This window comes from Simochromis diagramma, unplaced genomic scaffold (assembly GCF_900408965.1).
Source record: "Simochromis diagramma unplaced genomic scaffold, fSimDia1.1 OVJJ01000753.1, whole genome shotgun sequence".
NCBI classification, from domain to species: Eukaryota; Metazoa; Chordata; class Actinopteri; order Cichliformes; family Cichlidae; genus Simochromis; species Simochromis diagramma.
This window is the reverse complement of record NW_024387523.1, coordinates 5,818,567-5,838,519: the sequence shown is the minus strand read 5'-3', so window position 1 is coordinate 5,838,519 and position 19,953 is coordinate 5,818,567. Positions and strand designations below refer to the sequence as shown.

General features: G+C 41.6%; 1 protein-coding gene across 2 annotated transcripts in view; it reads left to right on the top strand.

The window, feature by feature from the left end:
- The window catches only part of LOC120726888 (dolichyl-diphosphooligosaccharide--protein glycosyltransferase subunit STT3B), a 103,428-nt gene that overhangs the window by 63,920 nt on the left and 19,555 nt on the right, over positions 1-19,953 (top strand). For both annotated transcript variants that reach the window (XR_005694396.1, XM_040020907.1), the window contains exons 4-9: positions 354-419; positions 7,802-7,901; positions 9,376-9,474; positions 12,443-12,589; positions 18,253-18,301; positions 18,984-19,138. Coding sequence is in view for 1 of the 2 variants with exons in the window: in XM_040020907.1 (XP_039876841.1) it covers positions 354-419; positions 7,802-7,901; positions 9,376-9,474; positions 12,443-12,589; positions 18,253-18,301; positions 18,984-19,138 (616 nt within the window). In the remaining variant the exon portion in view is untranslated. The remainder of the gene's footprint in view (positions 1-353; positions 420-7,801; positions 7,902-9,375; positions 9,475-12,442; positions 12,590-18,252; positions 18,302-18,983; positions 19,139-19,953) is intronic.

The following is a 19,953-nucleotide window of genomic DNA, read 5'->3' as shown; positions in this document are numbered from 1 at the left end:
TGCGCTGTGATTATTAAACTTCTTTCAAGGATTAAAAGTTATGTATTTTTAGCACTTTCAGCCATACTAAGTGTACTAAGCTCATTTTTTTATTTTATTTTTTTATTTTTTTATTTTATTTATTAACACAAGCTTCTGATTTGATGGTGTTTCAGCAGTGAATAAAGTAAACCAGCAGGGCATAGGGCTGTCTGCACTCCATGCCCACATATCATATTTTTCTGGTGTATTCTGAATAGTGCCGAATGTCATTATCACAGAAGGTATACATATCCTTTTTTTATGTTGAATTATACATGGTCAAAAAACTGCTTTGAGGCTTGAATTGTTTTCTGCTCTGTTTGTCCTCTTAGGTCAAATCGGTGAAGACGGGCTCCGTATTCTGGACCATTGGCTGTTGTCTGTCCTATTTCTACATGGTAAGAATATTTTGCATACAAACTCAAACACAATGGGTAACTTAGTAGGGTTCTGACTAATTTAAACCTGCAAAACTGGTCACTTAACTGATTGATGCTAACCCTCTTTAGTCTGTTTTTTCATTTTCTAGTGAATAAAATGCATAATGCATTGTCTCAAAGTCATTGTAACAGGCGTACTTCCTGTCTTCTAACAACTATACAGTGTAGTCGATAATAAAAGTAATTGGAGCCTAGTGTAATTAAGATTATCAGTTCTGGTTCCAGGCTTCTTAATAGTGACTCTTGACAAACAATTTCTTTCTATTTCTTATTACTGTTGGATTTTTTTTTTGCATGACTGCCATAACATCACGATCATAAAATCACCCATCATTCCAATTTTTGTGCTTCAGTCCTTCAAAAATGTAAACTAACATGTATGCAGCAGCAAATTTGTTAGGTACACGTGTTCCACTGCCTGTTAAATGTCTAATTACTCAATCACATGGCGTGTGTATTTAGGCATGTAGACATGGGCAGGATACCTGCTGAAGTGACTTTGAAACAAGTAGTCTGAGTATTTAAGAAACTGCTGATCTGCTGGGATTCTGCCCCACACAACCATTTGTAGGGTTTACAGAGAATGGCCTGAAAAAGAGAAAATATCCAGTGAGCGGCAAGACATTTACTCTGGGCGAAAATGCCTTGTTGATGCCAGAGGTCAGAGGGGAATGACCTGACTGCTTCAAGCTGATAGGATAGCAACAGTAACTCACATAGCCATTCGTTACAACCAAAGTGTACAATTGTTTAAATACCTGAATATTGCTGGCCACGTTCATTCGTTCATGACCACATCATCTGATAGCTGCTTTCAACAGGATAACATCACAAAGCTTGAATCATCTCCAACAGGTTTCTTGAACATGCTCAAATTGCCTCCACAGTCACTGGATCTCTATCCAGTAGAGGACCTTTGGGATGATGTGGTGCAATCGTAGATTTGCATCACTGATGTGATTTGCAGACAAATCTGCAGAAACTGTGTAATGCTTTCATGTCAATGGAGACCAGAGGCTGAGGAATGTTTCCAGCAACTTGTTGAACCTGTGCTACAAAGAATTAAGGCAGCTGTGAAGGCAAAAGGGAGTCCAACTGCGTACCTGAAAGGTATACCTAGTATTTCATGAGTCTATAATATATATGAAGCAACTTCCTAATAGAGCATTTCACAATAGTTGCGCTAGAATGCGCTGGTACCGGTGGATTCTGAGGAGACATTATGTTCTCATGCTGTAGGATGTGCTTCATCCTGGCGGCCAGACTTTCTCCCTGCTGTGGAATAATTTTCTTACACTGCAGCTGACGTCTTTAAAGTGCTACCTGCGGCTCTTGTCTGCGATTTCTAAGATCCTTGAATACTATATTTAAATACGTGCTGATTGAACTGTTCAAAACACAGAAGGTCCTTTGCCTTTGGTTCATAGAACTAGCCTGTCTTTCTTGGCATGCTCCTGTGTGTGTGTGTGTGTGTGTGTGTGTGTGTGTGTGCGTGTGCGTGCGCGCGCGTTCGTTCTAATTCAGAACTGGGCCATAATTTAAAAAAAAAAAAAAGAGAGAGGAGCAGAGATGGTAGCATTGGAGTGGCTGTCCAGTCAATCTAGCAGTCACATGGTGTTGCATGGAAACTTGGAAGGACGGTTTATCCGGTGTTTTCTGCCTTATTTATGAATCCGGGCACAAGCTCATCCAGGGAGTTGATGACAGGGATTAGATAAAAAGACGGTCCAAGCACAGTGCGTCAGGGACAGATTGTTTGCATTGTTTTTCTTGGTGTGTGTGTCACGGTCACGAGTGCCTGTGAAATCTCGGGCTTCTGGCTCATTCCAGACTAAATCTCTGTGGCCATCAGTGGGAGAGATGTCAAATGAAACAGATTACCAAAATCCAGCTTCATCGATCAGACTCTGTCCAGTGGGTGTGTGGACAGATAGGACTACAGAGAAGAGTAGTGGAAGGGTGAATAGACGAGAGAATGGAGACAAAGGGATGGAGAGATAAGCAGGGGGCAAAAAGATGGTGACAAATACAGAATGATAAGACACCACAAGGAGAAAACATTGCGATGTTCTAGATGGAAGGGAACACTGTGTCTCCATGCTTCTTTCTCCTTATTACTACTTCCTCTCCTTCACACTTGCTCTCTCTCTCTCTCCCCGCAATGTTTCTCTGTACTGTGTCTGCAGCTAACCTCCCTCTGCAGATGACACTAGGTTTGTACATCTCCAACAACACCAAGCTCCTAACAGCACCCGCTTTCTCATTTTGATATTGCACACAAAGAACTACAAACACTGGCTAACCTGCCTTTATTTATTTATCTTTAACCCACTATATCATGTGATGCTGTCAGTTTAATCAGGAAATAGCCAAAACTATGTTTTCCCCTGGGGCTTAATTGAATGTGTCATTTTCAAGGCATATATGGAGACAGAGGGTGAAATCCCCTGCCTAAATGTTGGTATAATCAGAAGAGAGGGGGCAGAGAAGGATGAGATTAAGAAGAGGATCTGAGCAGTTGGAAAGACTGATGGACGGGAGCCACAGGAACCTTTCTGGCAGCTGTGCAAAATCCTCCTTTCAACCCTCCAGCGGTGAGGCTGGAGTAAAGGAGGGAAAAGCTGTAGAGAGCAAAAACAGATGCATGCATCAGCTGCGCTGTCTGCTTGTTAAATCCAGAAGCACTGGCTTATTCTTACTTTTAAACCCTCCTATAGTAAAGAAGCCTGTAATTTCAGGGCATGTCTGCAGCTCCTTCACTTAATCAGGTATTTATTTCTTGTCCTGAATGCTAGGGCTGTACCTGAGTTTTGGATTATGTCAGTTCACTGCATTGTCAGTACATTTAGCGACTTTATAGTCCTCTTGCATTATTTTATTCTTCTATTTGAAAGTGATGAGCTGTTACACTGATCCATCATCTCCAAATGACAGAAAATTGAAAGATTACATTACTGTGCAAAGGTGTATAGCTGTCCCTCTTTATATTTTGCTTCCAGTCAGCCAGACTTGCTTGGCATTTTGAGGTTAGTCTTGAGTGAAAGTTCTCTAGGTTTTCTGAAGGTTTTGATGTTTTCCTTTGGACATTAGCTGCTCTTTCATTCATACCTGATCATTTTCAGATGAGCACATGTGTATTTCTTTGGTTTGTGTTTAAGCCAAAACACTGACTAAAATCATTCAAGCATCAAAAACACAAGAAGCCATTCTCAACGAAGGAAAACTGGGAGAAAAAGCTGATGTATACCAAATTATCAATATAATTAGATTAGATATCTTGTAGACATGAATTACAGTAGGTTGACTCATCATATGTGAATCAGTCTCTCCCACTGGCATTGCATACGTTCTTTCCCTTCATGCGGGAAGTGAGAACTGAACTCCCTGGTGTGTTTCTCTCTGTCGTTCACCAGTACGAACTTGGAGCGCTGTGGAGTGAGTATGCTAGCGTGTCTTGTGTGTGTGGGCCCCACAGTATGCATTATGGAGGGGGAACAATACTATCTTAGCGAGTGCCCCCACCTACCCACTGGGGCTGGTAATTGTTAGTAGCAAAGTCACTGAGAGACAGTAGTCTCGTTGATTACCTCCAAGGGGCCAAAAAATGGTATTCAGTGCAGTCCTATAGAACAAAAGTGTCTTTAGGTGTGTTTAAAAGATTGTACTTGTTCAGTCATTGCCTTATTGGTTGGTCTGCCACTATCCCAGCAACTTATTTTGTCTCACACACACAAAAATTCAAACATTTATTTCCTCCTCCTTTATTTACAAAAAAAAATATCAAAAATCAGTGGTTCCTAGTGAGGGCACGCAGCCTGCAAACACTTGTGTACAGATGGATGTCCACACATCGTGCACACACCCATTCAGAGTAAAGCCCTTCTCTGTGTTGCGTGCTGTGTTCTCTATAGCCTCTTCAGAGTGGCCCTGTGGTCATCAGATAAGCCAGCTATGAAATGCAGAGAGCGATAACGGCTAAAAGACTTGGCTCCAAACATTTTCTGATTCCTGCCCTCTGCTGTTACCCTGTGGCTCGGGCTAGACTGTCGTTTAGAGCTATAATTTCAAATGGAGCTTGTTCCTGCTCTTTCACACAGGATTGTCTTTTATCATGAACATTAGACAAATCCATGGTGCAAATCGTCACCTGCCATTATCAGTTTAAAAGAAAAATATTTTTTCTGCTGTTTTGTGATGTATTTAAAGCTATTTAGTGAATTTTACCTTTAAACATGGAAGCATAGTCACTGTTATTGTGCTTATTGTACCATTTGGCTCAAAGCATCATTATCCTCAAGTGTAGTCTCAGACAGAAGTCTTGATTAAAAATATATTGGGCTTGGTGCTAATTTCTCAGGATATCAAGCATGGAAATCTATTTCTGGCTCCATGTTGCAGTATGCCCTGCGTTACAGCTCATTTGGTACAGAAACTCTTAAACCTTTCATTTTCTACAGCTGTAAGACAAAAATGTGCTCATTTCGTCCACAGATCGATTCTGGGACGGGAGACCCCCACCCTCAGGGGGCCTGACAAGCTGGTGTACTCCCAGTCTGGAAAAATGTATCAGGAAGGGTATCCAGCGTAAAATCTTTGACAAATGAAGCATGTGGATCCATCCACTGTGGCAACCCCGAGGGAAACATGGGAAGCAGCTGAAACTATCAGTACAAATGATAGCGACCTCACTTTTTTGTGTTAATAACAATTAGGCCATTGGAATTTCTCCAGACTTCCGCTTCCACGCTTGTGGCCTGATTCTCTTATACCCAAAGCGGAAAAGCAAGTTTTTAAAAAAGTGTTGTTGTAACTTTGAGTCGTTAATGCATTTAAATAATGTTCTATTCAGAGCGATCAATATTTTAAACAGTCTGTTTTCATAAAGTTTAACCCGACAGAAGGAGGTGGTATACTTGATTTATTTTATTTTTTTTAAATTAACACAAGCGACATATGGACTTATTTTATTACCCTTTTCTTTAAAAAGGGGCACATTCAGGAGAGAGCAGCAGTCCTAATGAGCTGTTTAGAGCTACATTTTATTATAGCTGTAGCTGCTTAATACTTCAGGGAGATTGGTTAGTCTTGGTTCTATATTGTGTGGGAATATTGATTATTAAACACTCCTCCACATTATTCAAACTCCCACTCTGCATTATCTGTTTTCCTGACTCTGTCATGCTTATACAATTTGCTGGAGACGATGTTGCGATTGGTTCGAGCTAGCTGCTAGTGCTTCCTGGATGGTAATGTCATTGGCTTGACGGGCAGGGATGTAAACATCTGCCCAGCTGCTCAAAATAGACTTTGTAGCATCATCGTGACAAAATGGAGTGCCGGGCATAACTGACACACACGTACATAATGTTGTGTTTGGCAAACACAGCAGACATGTTGCATTTGGTCGAGTGCAGCAGCTAGCCTCTGTCACTGTGCTCCTACTGTGATGTTTACAATTAGTTCCCAGCCAGTCAGCAGCAGGGACTCGATTAGCCATCCTTGTGTCAACAGTGAAAACGATACTTAAATTGAAGTCATCTCTTGCATCCACATAAGTCACGGTCCGCCTGCTACTAATTGACTGTCAACATCTGAGTGAACAGATGCGAATGACTGCCAAAAGATAATTACACTTGCGAGGAACTTATTTAGAAATTTTCCTTTGGCTCCGTTTATTCATTGCGGGATATTGTTTATCAATTAGACATGACGCATGCTTATTTTTCCTGTGATTGTGAAAGTGTAATGAATGATCTTTTCAGCACATTTAGCAGGTACAATGGGGATCTCTCTCTCTCTCAAAAGCTGTTGTGAAACAGTTTGCATATGTTATTCTGATTCCTCCCTCTCTGCTCTCTCGGCCTCTTTCGAGGTTTCACATTCTGGCACGAACATGCTTTCACTTTTCCTCCGCCGCTCGCTCGCTCTGCCGTGCTTTCACTGTGTACTTTCACTTTTTCTCCATCCTGTTCTGTCTAATGCTCTCACCATTTCCATTTGCCCTTTGCAAGTACAGGCAACTGAAAACTTGTCAGTGATGGTTTTTTCCTTTTTTCTCTTTTCTTCTCTTCCCCACTTTTGGGGCCATAGTTTTATGGCCCCCACATCCACAGTTGTGAAACCCAGCAGACCTCAGAAACTGTATAATTTTAGTAGCGCTTTTAAAGTTATTGGTGCATCTAACATGTAAAGTATTACTGCCAGCCTTTTATTGAATCTGTATATGTCTGTTTTTCTTTTTACAGCAGTGTGCCTGCATTTAATAGTGAAGCAGCAGTAAAGACTATTTTACATCCGTTGAATTAGTCTGTTCAGGTTTTGGTTGGTCAGAGGATCCAAGGCAGTAATAGTCATTGCCTCGAGCTCAGAGACGCTGCAGTGGCATTTTTTACGGTTTTGGTTGACATTATATATAGAGTGAGCCATTAGCTGATAGTAATTGATGATAAAAGTAAATGCTTTTTGCAACAGTCGTTTATGACTACTTCTGTTTGAAGCTAGTGAGGAAACGTGAGGTTAAATGGTTTGAACAGTTTGAATTAACACAACAGATTGAATGTTGCCAGATGTTTAACATTCATTTGGGGGTTCCAACACTGTTGCAGAGGAAAACGTAGCCTACATGAGCCATTTTAATGCTTCTAGTTCTATGACTGCACAGTTTTGCCTTTCTATTAGAGATACGATTTTACACTAGACAGCTGGTTGCATTGTTCTTTGTTTTTTCTGTTTCTACACAAGCACCGGCTCTCGCAGCAACACACAGGCTGTATTGGTGTGACACCCGGCAGTTGTTAGTATTCTTCAGATTTTGCTGTTTAGTGATGGTTGCCAAGCAGCTTGTAGACACATGACTGTCACCTTCTGGTGCCAGTGTCATGTCATGTCATATGAAATCCAAGCACTCGTAAAAATGTGTTTTTCTTTCTTTTTTCTTTTTTTCCTTCAATTTTTTAGTGACTTAATGAGCATTCAAGTCTTAAACATACCTACATTACAGTTTCTTTACAAACTTTATGCAAAGACAGACTTTTCGGTCCAGTTAAAGAAAGAAGAGAGGGAAAAAAGAGATAATTTAGAGCGTGGTTACCTTTTGATTGGCATGTTATGAGAATAGTGTCCTCACTTTCAAAGTTAAACACACCCGCTCGCTGACGATCAGCTTTAAGCGCCAAACAGTGACAATCAAAATGCCAAACATGAGACCACAAAGCAATACATGACAAAATCATTGGTACCTCTGTGTTTTACACGGGCACCACCCACCCACCACCCACTCACAAAAAACTGAGTAATGATGAATGTCCGTTTACTGACATGTCTGTGTATTTGTGTTCTAGGTGTCGGCGTGGGGAGGTTACGTGTTTATTATAAACCTGATCCCGCTGCATGTGTTTGTGCTGCTCCTGATGCAACGCTACAGTAGGAGAGTCTATATCGGTAAGATGGTCACACACGCCAAACACGAGCACAGAGCGTGCGAGCACTCGCGCGAGACGGCAACTTTCACCATGCGGCTTGATATTTAAAAGTCGCCCACATACCCGACTGTGTATTGGAGACTCGCTCGTGTTTTTAGATCTTCTCTCATTAGAATATGAGTGTGGGAACTATACAGGAAAACCACCGCTCATGCACACATGCATCTCACAACATGGCTGCCCGAGCATTTGACCCTGAAACGAGCTCAAATGCCCAGTCACGCCTGTGCCCGTCTCTCACAACGGCAAGCATCATCAGCAGTGCAGACATCTATACACCCACGCACCACTTAGCAGTAAATGTATCCACCTGCTACCTGATCCTCTTTATTTTTTATTTATTTTTCTATTCTTTGCATATACCGGAGGTAGAGAACCGGTGAAGTGGGTAGGCTTGTTATCCCACAGATAACATCCGAGTTTCACGAATGCATGCGGTGGCTCCAGCGCGTTATCCGTTGCCTCGGAGAACCCTCCACCTTCCTCACATCCGTCCTCAGCTCGGGATGAATTCATAGCAGACGCCACTATTGTGGTCAAGATAAATGATACCATGTCAAGTATCATCTCTGCATGATTATATGTTGTACTCACTGTAACTGGTAAGCACAGTCTTTGAGAGCACTGAAAATAAATTATCGGCTCTTCACCGTAAGAGGGCTTTGACCTACCTTTGCTCCTACAACAATTAAACTCTGCTTGGTGAAGCAGGGCTGTTAGAGGAGGTGGAAAAATTTCTACAGTCTTCCCTGTTCCTCAAGAATAGCTGCCTCATTCATCATGCGGCTTTTCGTAGTAAATGAAAGATGGGGAAATATATTTGTAGACTTATTCCGATGACAGAAAAAGACACCTGCTCTATTCCTTACCGCCTCTTTTCAGAGTCAGGTGTTGTTCAACTGCAATGAAGGAACACATAAAAAAAGCAGGGAGGTTTAAAAAAAAAAGAAAATCCTAGTTTAATAAAATGCCTCGTAGCCTGTTCCCTCGCAATTCGTCTCTGTCTGTCATGAGTCAATAGCAGATGTGTGGAGAGAAAAAAAGATCGCTGAGGGCGGTCAGAGCTACTTCAAAAACGAGGCACACTCTTCAGGAAGAGTATGAAATCTTAATTAAAGTGGTGCATCTGCGAATTGGTTTCCTGAAGCTACAATGGTGGGAGTTGCACTGTTCTCAGCACTGTCATCTCACTTCGGGCCTCCCGACCACACCGCGCCGAGCCAACTCCCATTTTCTCAGTAAATGACATCGGATTAGGTATTTTGTATTTGCTCCCTCTGAGGTACAACAGTGAAAATCAATAGACTTTAAATACCCCTACTGAAGTTGATTTCCCTCAGTCGAACCCAAATTGTGCTTCTTTTTTTTTTTCCTCTTAGTGTTGTTTTATTTTAATGATTTTACCTGTTTCTCCGCTGTTCTCCTCTCTACAGCTTACAGCACTTTCTACATTGTGGGCCTCATACTATCCATGCAGATCCCTTTCGTCGGCTTCCAGCCAATCAGGACGAGTGAGCACATGGCTGCTGCTGGTAAGTCTCACCCTCTGTACCTGCAGTATGACTGATCCTGTATTCAGCCTGGAACAACAGGTTCCCCTTTACAAAGCTCAAGCCATCTGATGATGAAGTCAGCAGTATTTGGAAGATACTGCTGCTCTTTATTCCAAATTTATGACTCACTCATAAACAGATGTCACAAATACATGAATGTAAAAGCATATTTCTCTTTATCCTACCTAAAGCAGGAACAAGCAGTTATTTGTGCTAACAGCTGATCTAATCAGTATGTTTATATTGACTGAACAAATGTTCAGACTGTTCCCTTTAACTCGGATAAAACACTTCAGTTATTATGTGCCTTGAATTTCAATAGAGTAGTTTGGAGACCAACACTGTGTGAAATGTGGTTGAATAAAATAATTGAGCAATATATCTCTCAGGACCTTGCTCATCATATGGACGCATTGCAGAAATTATAATTCAAAGCTGTTATTTCAACTCTGTCTGCTGTGACTGTCGGGGAATTTCTGCCACAACCATAGACTGTAAATAAGAGATGGATGTAGCCACCATGACATCACCTGTTAGTTAGTGATATCCCATTTTAACGCCTCAGACTGAGCGTTATGCCCATTGCAATCTTGGATTTATGAAACCAGAGGTGATGAGTGAGTAAGCCGGCTGCTCCCTTGTGTCCCAAGGGGTCACCACAGGGAATGGATCCGATATCTGATTTGGCACAGATTTTATTCCAGATGCCCTTCCTGATGTAACTCTCCCCGTTATCTGTGCTTGGCACCTGCACAAGGAATACACTAGTCTATGTCCTGAGGCTGGGTTTGTCTCCCCCCTCTTGGGCTTACCCCATCTTTCACTCCCAAATGTGATAACCTTTACAACAGTGCTGAATCAAAACCTGAAGAAATGCGCTCATAAGTTAGTGACCTGCCACTCACAAAGTAGCCATAGCATGAAACATGCCCTACTTTATCATATTTTACCCTAAATAGGACCATAATTTGCAAGTTGAATATCATTCTGTATAAAATGGTAAATGCATTGGTTCTTATTTGGTGCTTTTCTGCTCGAGCACTCAAATCACTTTGTACAACGTACTTCACCCCTTCACGTAAGCACTTTTTTCTCCATGCTTTCTATCTAACATTCACTCTCAGACGAATGCATCTGAAGTTCAATCATTCTGATTAGTAGATGACCTGCTGTGCCTCCTGAGCTACAGCCAATTAAATAAGATTTGAACCCAGTGTTTAAGGCCTGGAATTTCACTTCAAGTCACTTCATCTGTATTTAAATAGCACCAAATCACAACAGCAGTTGCCTCAAGGTGCTTTATATTGTAATGTAGAGACCCTACAATAATACAGGGGAAAAAACAACAATCAGGTGGCCCCTTTTAAGAAAGAACTTGGCGACACTGGGAAAGAAAAACTCCCTGTTAACAGGAAGAAACTGTCCTTCCTTCAGACAGAAGCAGGCTCAGATTGGTTGTGTGTGTGATGAGAAAGGCATCAGGAAAATTATAAAGTGAGCTAAAGAATTGTTTTTTTTACTATACTTCTTTTCAATCTTCTTTCTCCAGCAAGAGGTGTCGCCTCCTGCTGACAGTGAACGATATTGCAGGTTCATTTTCACTTACACACTTGTTTATAAACTCTGGCCACAAATGGAAAGTTAGGTCTTATTGCAGTTGTTTGTCTATTAAAGCTGGAACTGTGCAGGCTTGGTTGATGTCCAAAGTACCCTCTGGTGATTGCACATGCTCTAAGAGTGGTTGGCTGCTGCAGGAATTGAATCCCCTTGTGCCTACAGTGATAGTCACGCTCTGTCTGCAGGAGAACATTGGTACATCTATGAAATGGATATGGGTAAGCACCTACATGCCACCCATATGGGCTTAGCTCTTTAAGCACTGTTCATTTTGGCTTGTGGGTAGCTTATTAAAGCTTGTTGAGTATCGTCTCTCAAGTGTGAGCCCCATCTGCTTGCTGACAGCATGGATGGGTGCGTACATATGTGCACGATTCATTTACGTTGTTGGCAGCTTTAAGAAGATGAGCGGAGGCCTTTTGGAGAATTCACTTAACGCCACAGCAGGTAGGTGTACTCTGAAGTGTCCCTGTTTTCCTGGATCTCTCCAACACAAACAGCATTACGAGAGGCTTTGAAGAATGCACCATCAAAAATCATCTCTGCCTCTCTGCGTTTTTGGCTCCCCGCTCGCTCTCAAAGAGCAAGTGTGGTTTTATGTCGCTCTGGGTAGCAGCTGCTCAGAACATCTGGTGGTAGCATTCACGGAGCACAGTGGGAGGCAGGAAGAGAGTGACAGAGCAATGGACCTGTCGGTACCGCTGAGATGTCGGCCCCTGAGGCAGGAAAGCAGAGTGGCATGGTGTGACAAGCGTGTTAGCATCATGGCGGCACTCCAGGAGACAGGCAGGGGCTTAACCTTGGAAATGGGTGAGACCTGCTGTAGGCGATCGCTGAGGGTGGAGAAAAGCAGGGAAATATCACAGAAGGTTTGTTGAAAGGTGGTAGGTGATGAAATAGGAGAGGGGGGGATAACAGGATCTTTTCACGCTTTTCAATTTTTTTATATCAAATTTGCCAAACACAGGCACGCTGGGGAAAAACGGCTCAAAAAAATGACAGAGGAAGGAAACGGGAAAAGCAAGTATAACCTAAGGGGCTGAAAAAGAATGACGAGACAATAAAAGGAGAAAGGTTTATTTACACACATTTGTTCCATGCATTTGAAATATGCTGTCCAGCAATATTCGTCTTTCACATCTACGTGAGTAGCCAGCAGGGCTGTTGTTGAGTGCTTTATGGGTATACTGTTTAAAATCGCAGTGCTTCTCGACCGCGTAAGCTTGCTTTGCTCCCTGCAGGATGCAGCATCAGTAGGAACCTCCTCAAATATTCAGTGTGAGTTTCCTCTGTATGTTGGCTCACGTTCTTCTATCTGTCTTTTTCTCAGGTGTGTTTGCACTCCTCCAAGCCTATGCGTTCCTGCAGTACCTAAAGGACAGGCTGACCAGACAGGAATTCCAGACACTGTTCTTCCTCGGAGTCTCTCTCGCTGCTGGTGTGGTCTTCCTCACAGTGATCTATCTCACATACACAGGTCTGTATGTCCTGATGCACATGCTGCTTCCATACATCGTAAGCTGTGTCATTTGTTTGTTTTTCAGTTCTCAGAGGGTTTTTTAATCATCTTAAAGGGTAAAGTGTGTAAAATACCACTACTAGATGTGAGCAGTCAATTCTGTTTTCTTACCCCTTCCATTTCAGCTGCATAATCCCAGCTGCAGTAGGACCTGATCATTGTTTATCTACACTGAGAGTAGGCTGTCAGTCTGCTGTTTACCTCAGCTGTCAATATACTTTGTTTCCACATCTAATTACTTTGGAGGCTCTAAAACTTTGTGTTGGAAACCGATACAAGTCAATGAGTCAGTGACGCTGACTTCCATCTGACAGCAATACTGAGGTTAGTTGTCGAGGAAATGCTGAGTGGGTAAGGACTGCTGTTTATGTTGTGTTAGCTGCTGTTAGTGAAACTTTCTTTGAAGTGACTCGGCCACTTGTAAGAATGTAGTCACACTGTTTTATTGGAGGGAAAGTGTTGTTTTTTTTTTTTGTTTTTTTTTTCAGGACACTCGAGCCTAACATTAGCTAGCATAATGTAGTTGTGGCAATGTGGTAATCAATAAGCATGTTTATGCACATTTTCATGTGTTAGTCCTGACTTAAGTTCAGGCGATTAAGTTTGAGGTGAGGAGGAAGAGGAAGGGAAATGAGGAAGGAAATGGAGCAGCGGTGGACAATTAGAAAAACGCAATGACAAAGAGATGATAAAATATACAGGTGTAAATGTTGATTGGTTGCATGTAGTTTGAAAGAGTTGTCTGTGATCTTGAAATTAACTTAAAAGGAGTAATACATGGTGGCTGGTCTCTAACCACAAACATAAAATGCAGTTAGGCAGAACGGCGTCTGTATTCAAGATGGCCTCCACAAACTAGCGCCCACTCTTTTTGAAGACATAATTATACACTCATCAATTTATGTTTGTAAGTACATTGTTCTTTTTTTTTTCCTTTTTAAATAAATTCTCAAAGTACTGACTGCACCTTATTCTTAGTAGTCAGATTTGTCAGATTTGTGCTTTCAGCTTCACTTTTAACAGTTTTATAAAATCAGCCAGAGCTAGCAATTTCAATCATGAGCTTTTAGTTTGGGAACAGTTTGAGAAGGTACAACTATTTTAATCATTTTAGCATGGCTTCAAGTTTACCAGCAGAATAAACGGTGTTCACAGCTGAGCATTGGTTAAACGTGCTTCCCACCCAGTCTAACAAATACAAAGATCCTCTTTGTTGAGAAATGAGTCTTAGAAAAAATGCAAATCAAACACAGATGGATGGTAGGTGCACTTACGTGGCAAGATTGGTTGAGAGACGGTCAGATCACTTCATAGCTGATGATTACTTTCTAATAAGACAAAGTGGAGGATGATAATGTTTTCATCCTGTGAAAAAAACCAAAACCTAAATTATGTTGCGACTAGGGCTGCCACAAACGATTATTTTGGTAGTCGACTAGTCACCGATTATCTTTGCGATTAGTCGACTAATCAGATCATGCATCCATTGGACATAAAACGTACAGCTTATTGCACCAGCAGCATCTGCTCTTATATAACTATCATTAGCTTATAGCTTGGAGTGTTTAAGGTATGTGCTAACTAAAAATACAGACAAGATGATAGTTTATTAAATTTTAATGAAATTTGCAGATTGTTTCGGTGGAGCATCTCACACTTCTGATAATCAGTTGCCTGCCTGACGTTTATTCAGCTGTGTAAAAACTATAACTTTAATCTCAGCCAAACCGATTTACTCAGGAACAAATAAAATACGGAAAAAAACCAAACAATAACATTTTTAAGTTATCTAAGTGACTTATATATGTTTAACCTGAGTAGTGAAAGACAGCGGTGGGTTTCAAAACGATTAGCTGGGAGTCCGGTGTTCTCACGGGCTCTAGTGACCTAGCCCCCGGCTAGCTATCGAGCTAGTGGGTAACAGACGTCTCCGAAAACGTCGGAGCGCTTTTGAAAATATGTGGTGTCCTGATAAACTGAGCAGATATTTGAGGTTTACACAGCTACATTCTCGCCTGAAAATATGTTAAACTTTATTTTGTGACCCAGAAAGAATAATAAGAGTAATATTAAAACTAACTAGCTGCCGCCATTGTTGACAAGTGCGCTGCACCGCGCTATGAATTCTGGGACACAGCTTCTTCTTCGGGGTTTAACGGCAGCTGGCATCCTTGTACATGCAGTGCTGCCATCTTCCGTTTCAGTCCATTATTACACTCTTAAATCCTACTACTTATTCCTGTGTCTTTTGGGATCTTACAAAGCTTCAAACGATGCGTCGACTATTAAATTAGTCGTCGACGATTTTAATAGTCGACGTAATCGTGACTAGTCGACTAATCGTGGCAGCCCTAGTTGAGATTTGCTGGGCAGCTAGCCTTTTGTGAAAGGAACCATTAACTAAATTTCAATGTTGATCCAGATCTGGGATTTCTGCCATTCTGCATTTTGTTTTCTTCTTTTAGCCAAAAGTTAGAGCGCTCCTAGTCTATTCCCCGATGGTCTAACCTCCGGGCCTCTCCATCGGGCTTTTAACTTGCGCTCGTGTTTGTCAGAAAATGAAACCTGGAAGGCAAATGATAAACAAATATAAACTGATATGATTGCTGCAGCTTTGCTGTTAGAGACAATTTGTGGAGGCTTGTGCTCCACCATGTGAACTGCTGTTTTTGATTGTGCCGGTTGGACCCCAGCGCGTGCAGCCAGCTGGTCAAACTTTATCCTTGTTGATGTTTTGCCCATTATTTTCAGTTTGTGGCCAAAGGGCTCGAGTTTCAGATGGTTTAAAACGTTGCCTTCTTGCTGTTTATTTATTGATTTTTCTTTTTTCTTTTCTTTCCCCCCCCTTTTTGTCTCCTGCTGAAGGGTTCGGGTTTAAGAGCACAATTCGGCTGACTGATTAGACTTTAAAGGCCACACGAGTCTTTTACCGTCATATTTTAAAAGCATTAAGATATGGAGAATTTGGTACACAACAGCCCACAGAGGAAACTTTAAAACGATGTAATCTCACTGGATTTTCCGCCTGTATCGTGTGTGTTGCTTCAAACTGGCCTCATATGTTGTTAACTGATCAAATACAGAGTTGCTCGTAAGCGAGTTTAATATGTATTTATTACATGACTGTCTACTTCAAAGTGCTTACAGATCAAGTCCATCTGTCCAATAGAGCTGTTTCAGAGAGTCTCACATTAAGATCTTTAAGTAGGCCTTCCACTGTCTTCTCTAAATATCCAGATGTTGCCGAGTTCACCATTATGCGTGGGTATTTACCAAACCTCTTGATCCTTCCTGTTTCAAAGGCCCCTTTGACCTCATTTTGCATCTTTACAGATAAGTTTTCCGAATTCTAGAGCCCAACTTTGAAGATTCATTTTGGCAGACCCGCATCAGGTCATAGAGAGAGCACGAAAGATTTTTCTCGTCTTTGATGTGGTTTATCGAGGCGATTTCCCATAAACGTGACCTCGGTGAGACTTTTTTCCAAAACAAACTTTGCTGCAAGTAAACAAACAAGACATCTCTTTACTGCAAGATTTTCAAACTTGTGAAGGACATCTATGTAATGGAGAAATGTCTCTCTCTCTCTCTCTCTCTTCCCCCCCCTCCCTCCCTCCCTCCTGCTGAATCTTAAAGGAAATCAATGTTGTGGGATTTTTTTTGTTTTTGTTTTGGAAATTACCGTAACTGTTTCTTGTCATCACTTTTATTTCCTTTTTAGTTTATGTTCATTCGTCCATCCATGAAGCGTATCCCAGCTGTCATAGGGAGCGAGGGGGGGGGGACCAGTCTATTGCAGGGCTAACACATAGAGACAGACAAGCAGTCACACTCACATTCACATATAAGGGCAATTTAGAATAATCAGTTAACCTAACTCCACTAACTGCATGTCTTTGGACTGTGGGAGGAAGCCAGAGTACTCACACAAATGCAGAAAGGCCCAGGCCAGATGTTGGAGTTGAACTCAGCACCCTCTTGCTGCGAGGCAACAGTGCCAGCACCAGTTTATGTTCATATACAAGTAATAATATGAGGATAATAAAATGTATGAATAACTTAACTGCTTAATTTGTGAAAGAAATGGCATAGAAATGGTCTACATCTGTTATTGATACTGTAGATTTGAGCCCCTGGAAATAGCTGACTATACAAAATGACTATTTCCTTAACGGTTATTTCAGATATCTTTAAATTAAAGCTAAGAGTCTCGTCTTGATTGCCATATTCCTGCAAATTATCTAGACTCCTCTGTCCTCTGGCTTGTACTAAGAGCAAAGACACGATGGCACATTATAGCCGACATAATGCTGGCATGCTTGGACTGTTAGGACCTTCCTGCCTTAGAATTGATTGGCCTCTCATATGGATGCAGAATCCCAGTCTCCTGAGGATAATTGCTTCATCTAATAAATGCTGTGATCTGTCTCCCATCTAAATGGAGCTGTGGGAGTTGAAGACCGTTTTTGAGGTGAGACTGCGCATGTCTCACTCCTCTGGTCTGTCAGGACATCCCCACTCCCCTCAAGTCTGCTGCATTATACCCGGGTGCGTTTTCTCTGTATCTTTAACTCGGAGCCAAGCATCGATTGATTAAATCAGTGTCATCCTTTAAATCAGCTCTCAGTAAAACACCATCTTTCTCTTGCCTGCATTCGTTAAGAGCTTTGTTCAGAGTTTTATAGATTAAACACGTTTTTCATATTATCTTTTAAAGAGCAGCACAGGACATGTCACAGCCGTATGTTGGTACAACATGACACAAAATCTAGAAATATGTAAGAGTTTTAGCTCCCCCCCCCCCGTGAGAGTGCCTACAACTGCCCGCGAGCAACAGTTCAGCTGAAATGTATTTCAGATCAAAGCTCAACCAAAATAAGACATTTGTATGCGCACATAAAATACCCTGTGCAGCTTAATTTGCAGCCTAAACTGTTTCAGTTACATTCATAAACAAGTCAATTCCAGTAATTAAGTAAAATCAGCTGAATATATTCTCAGCACTGACACATTCTCCACTGAGAGCTTTCTGGGTTTTGAACTACAGTTGGCAGAAAGTTTAGTTGTAATGTTGATTTAACTAAGTGATAACAAAGAAATCTAATGCACAAATGTGTGCAAAAATGACCAATAATGACCAAAAAAAAGAGAACATCTTTAGCTGTCAAGAGACATCCAGTGGAAGTTTATGACGTAATGATTTTATGACTTGTTTGTTCTGAAATACGGTGAAAACCCAACTGAGATTTTCACGGCTTTAATGCTAGCAGTATATTCTACTCGTCATTCTTGTTATCCTCGGGCAATCTGTGCTACAGATTTCCAGGCCAGTAGGTTGGATTATATATATTTTTTTCTTTTTATTTATTGAGAGCTGCACACTTGGGCGGAGTTCGCCCTATAAATAATTACATATTGTTGCAACAAAGGGGAGGCAAATTAAAGTTTCTGTTATATTTTTGTTCCTCACAATGATGTGCTGTAACAAACAACTTTAATCTCGCTCGTCTTTATATTAACCCCTCCGAACCCCCAGTTGCAGTCCTCGTATTTCACGTCTGAAATGGAAAGCATTTAAAGATGAGCTTCTCTTTATTGATCGTCTTTTTTTCTGCCTCTAGGATACATTGCTCCGTGGAGTGGTCGTTTCTACTCTCTCTGGGACACCGGGTAAGCTCTGCTGACCTTCACACTCTCGCTGTCGATGGGACGCTTGTTCAGCCGTGTGTGTGTGTGTGTGTCCTGAGATGGATATTACCCCCCTTCCCCTCTCAACATCCCAGAGGGGAAAACTGTAGAGCACAAGCTGTGTTGAAGTATTGTCTTACTCCCAAAAAGCACCAGGCAGTGCTATGTTTTCCAAACGCTCCGCAGTGTGTTTGATATTTCCGAATCAATGCCCCCCCCCCCTCCCAAATACCCCAGTTTGCTGACTAAAGCAGTAACTTATGCCTCCCCCCTTCCTTTCCTTCGGAGGCTGATACTAATTCCTTAATGTGCTGTGTGTTGTTTCTTTCCCAGCTGTAATAACAAAACACATGAGAGAGAAATTTTTAAGATTGTACAGAAAGTGCTGTGTAAAAGCCCATTAGGAATAAACAGGGAACACACAGATCAGAAACTACTAACAGAAAAGTACATTACTCATCAGTAGTGCTAAATTTCTTCATATTTTACCATAAGCATGTGGGGGAGCAAAATTACCCCCCGACCACACTCATAATTCTTGAGTTAATCAGGAGGATCTATTGTATAATTTGTCTCAACACTCCCAAAGCATTCAGCTCGACATGAATTACATGTCTCTTCCCTCCTTCCGATTTCTCCCCTCCTCCCTTCCTCCTACATGCAGCTACGCTAAGATCCACATCCCCATCATAGCGTCGGTGTCGGAGCACCAGCCGACGACGTGGGTGTCCTTCTTCTTTGACCTCCACATCCTGGTCTGCACCTTCCCAGCGGGCCTCTGGTTCTGCATCAAGAACATCAACGATGAACGCGTGTTTGGTAGGGGTCTTAAATGAATGAAAACAGGATTTTTCTCTGTGGTGTGGAGAATGAGGAGTGATCCAGTATGTTATAAACCACCACAAATGTTTTTGTTTTGTTGTTTAAGTCGTTTAAACCTCTTTAATCTAGACACAGTGATGCTGTCCGTGTTCAGACTAAAACATCTCAACCACTATTGAGTGACTGGCCCTGAAATTTTATGCAGACACTCCTGGAGTCACCTGACTTTTAGTGCCCCCACTAACTTTTTATTTTATATCTTAATGAGGTTCGCTTGTGTATTTTTAAATGAATAGTCTCTATTAAAGAGTTTCCATTCATCGTTTTATCGTCTTCATCACATTAAATTTGAAATGTGTAAAGATGGAGGTTACTCTCTTTACTTGCTTTCTTGTCTTCGCTATGTTTTATCTAACAAGGGTGAAAAAAGCTGCAAAACTCATTTAAAGATGTGCAGTTCTGAGACTTAGATGAAGCCTATTAGAGAGCTAGTCAGGACCCACCTACCAGTAAGCAGCAACACCCCTAAAAATGGGCAATGTTGAACCCTAATATGGTTCAAATGGGTGTTGATTTTTAAAGAGGCTGCTTTAGGGTTGGAGAATTTAACGGTTTATGCAGCCAGCCTCATCGGGCCCTTTCAGGAACCTTTTATTTGCTGTTTTTTCACCCTACTTGATTTATCCATCATTGGCATCTTCAAGTTAAAAATTTATAGAAAACAGACAAACCTGTGTGCAATGGACTTTTGTCGTGAAGACGGAGCTGAGCGGAAAGACGAAGCTTTCTTTTACTAGTTGGTTTACTAGCAG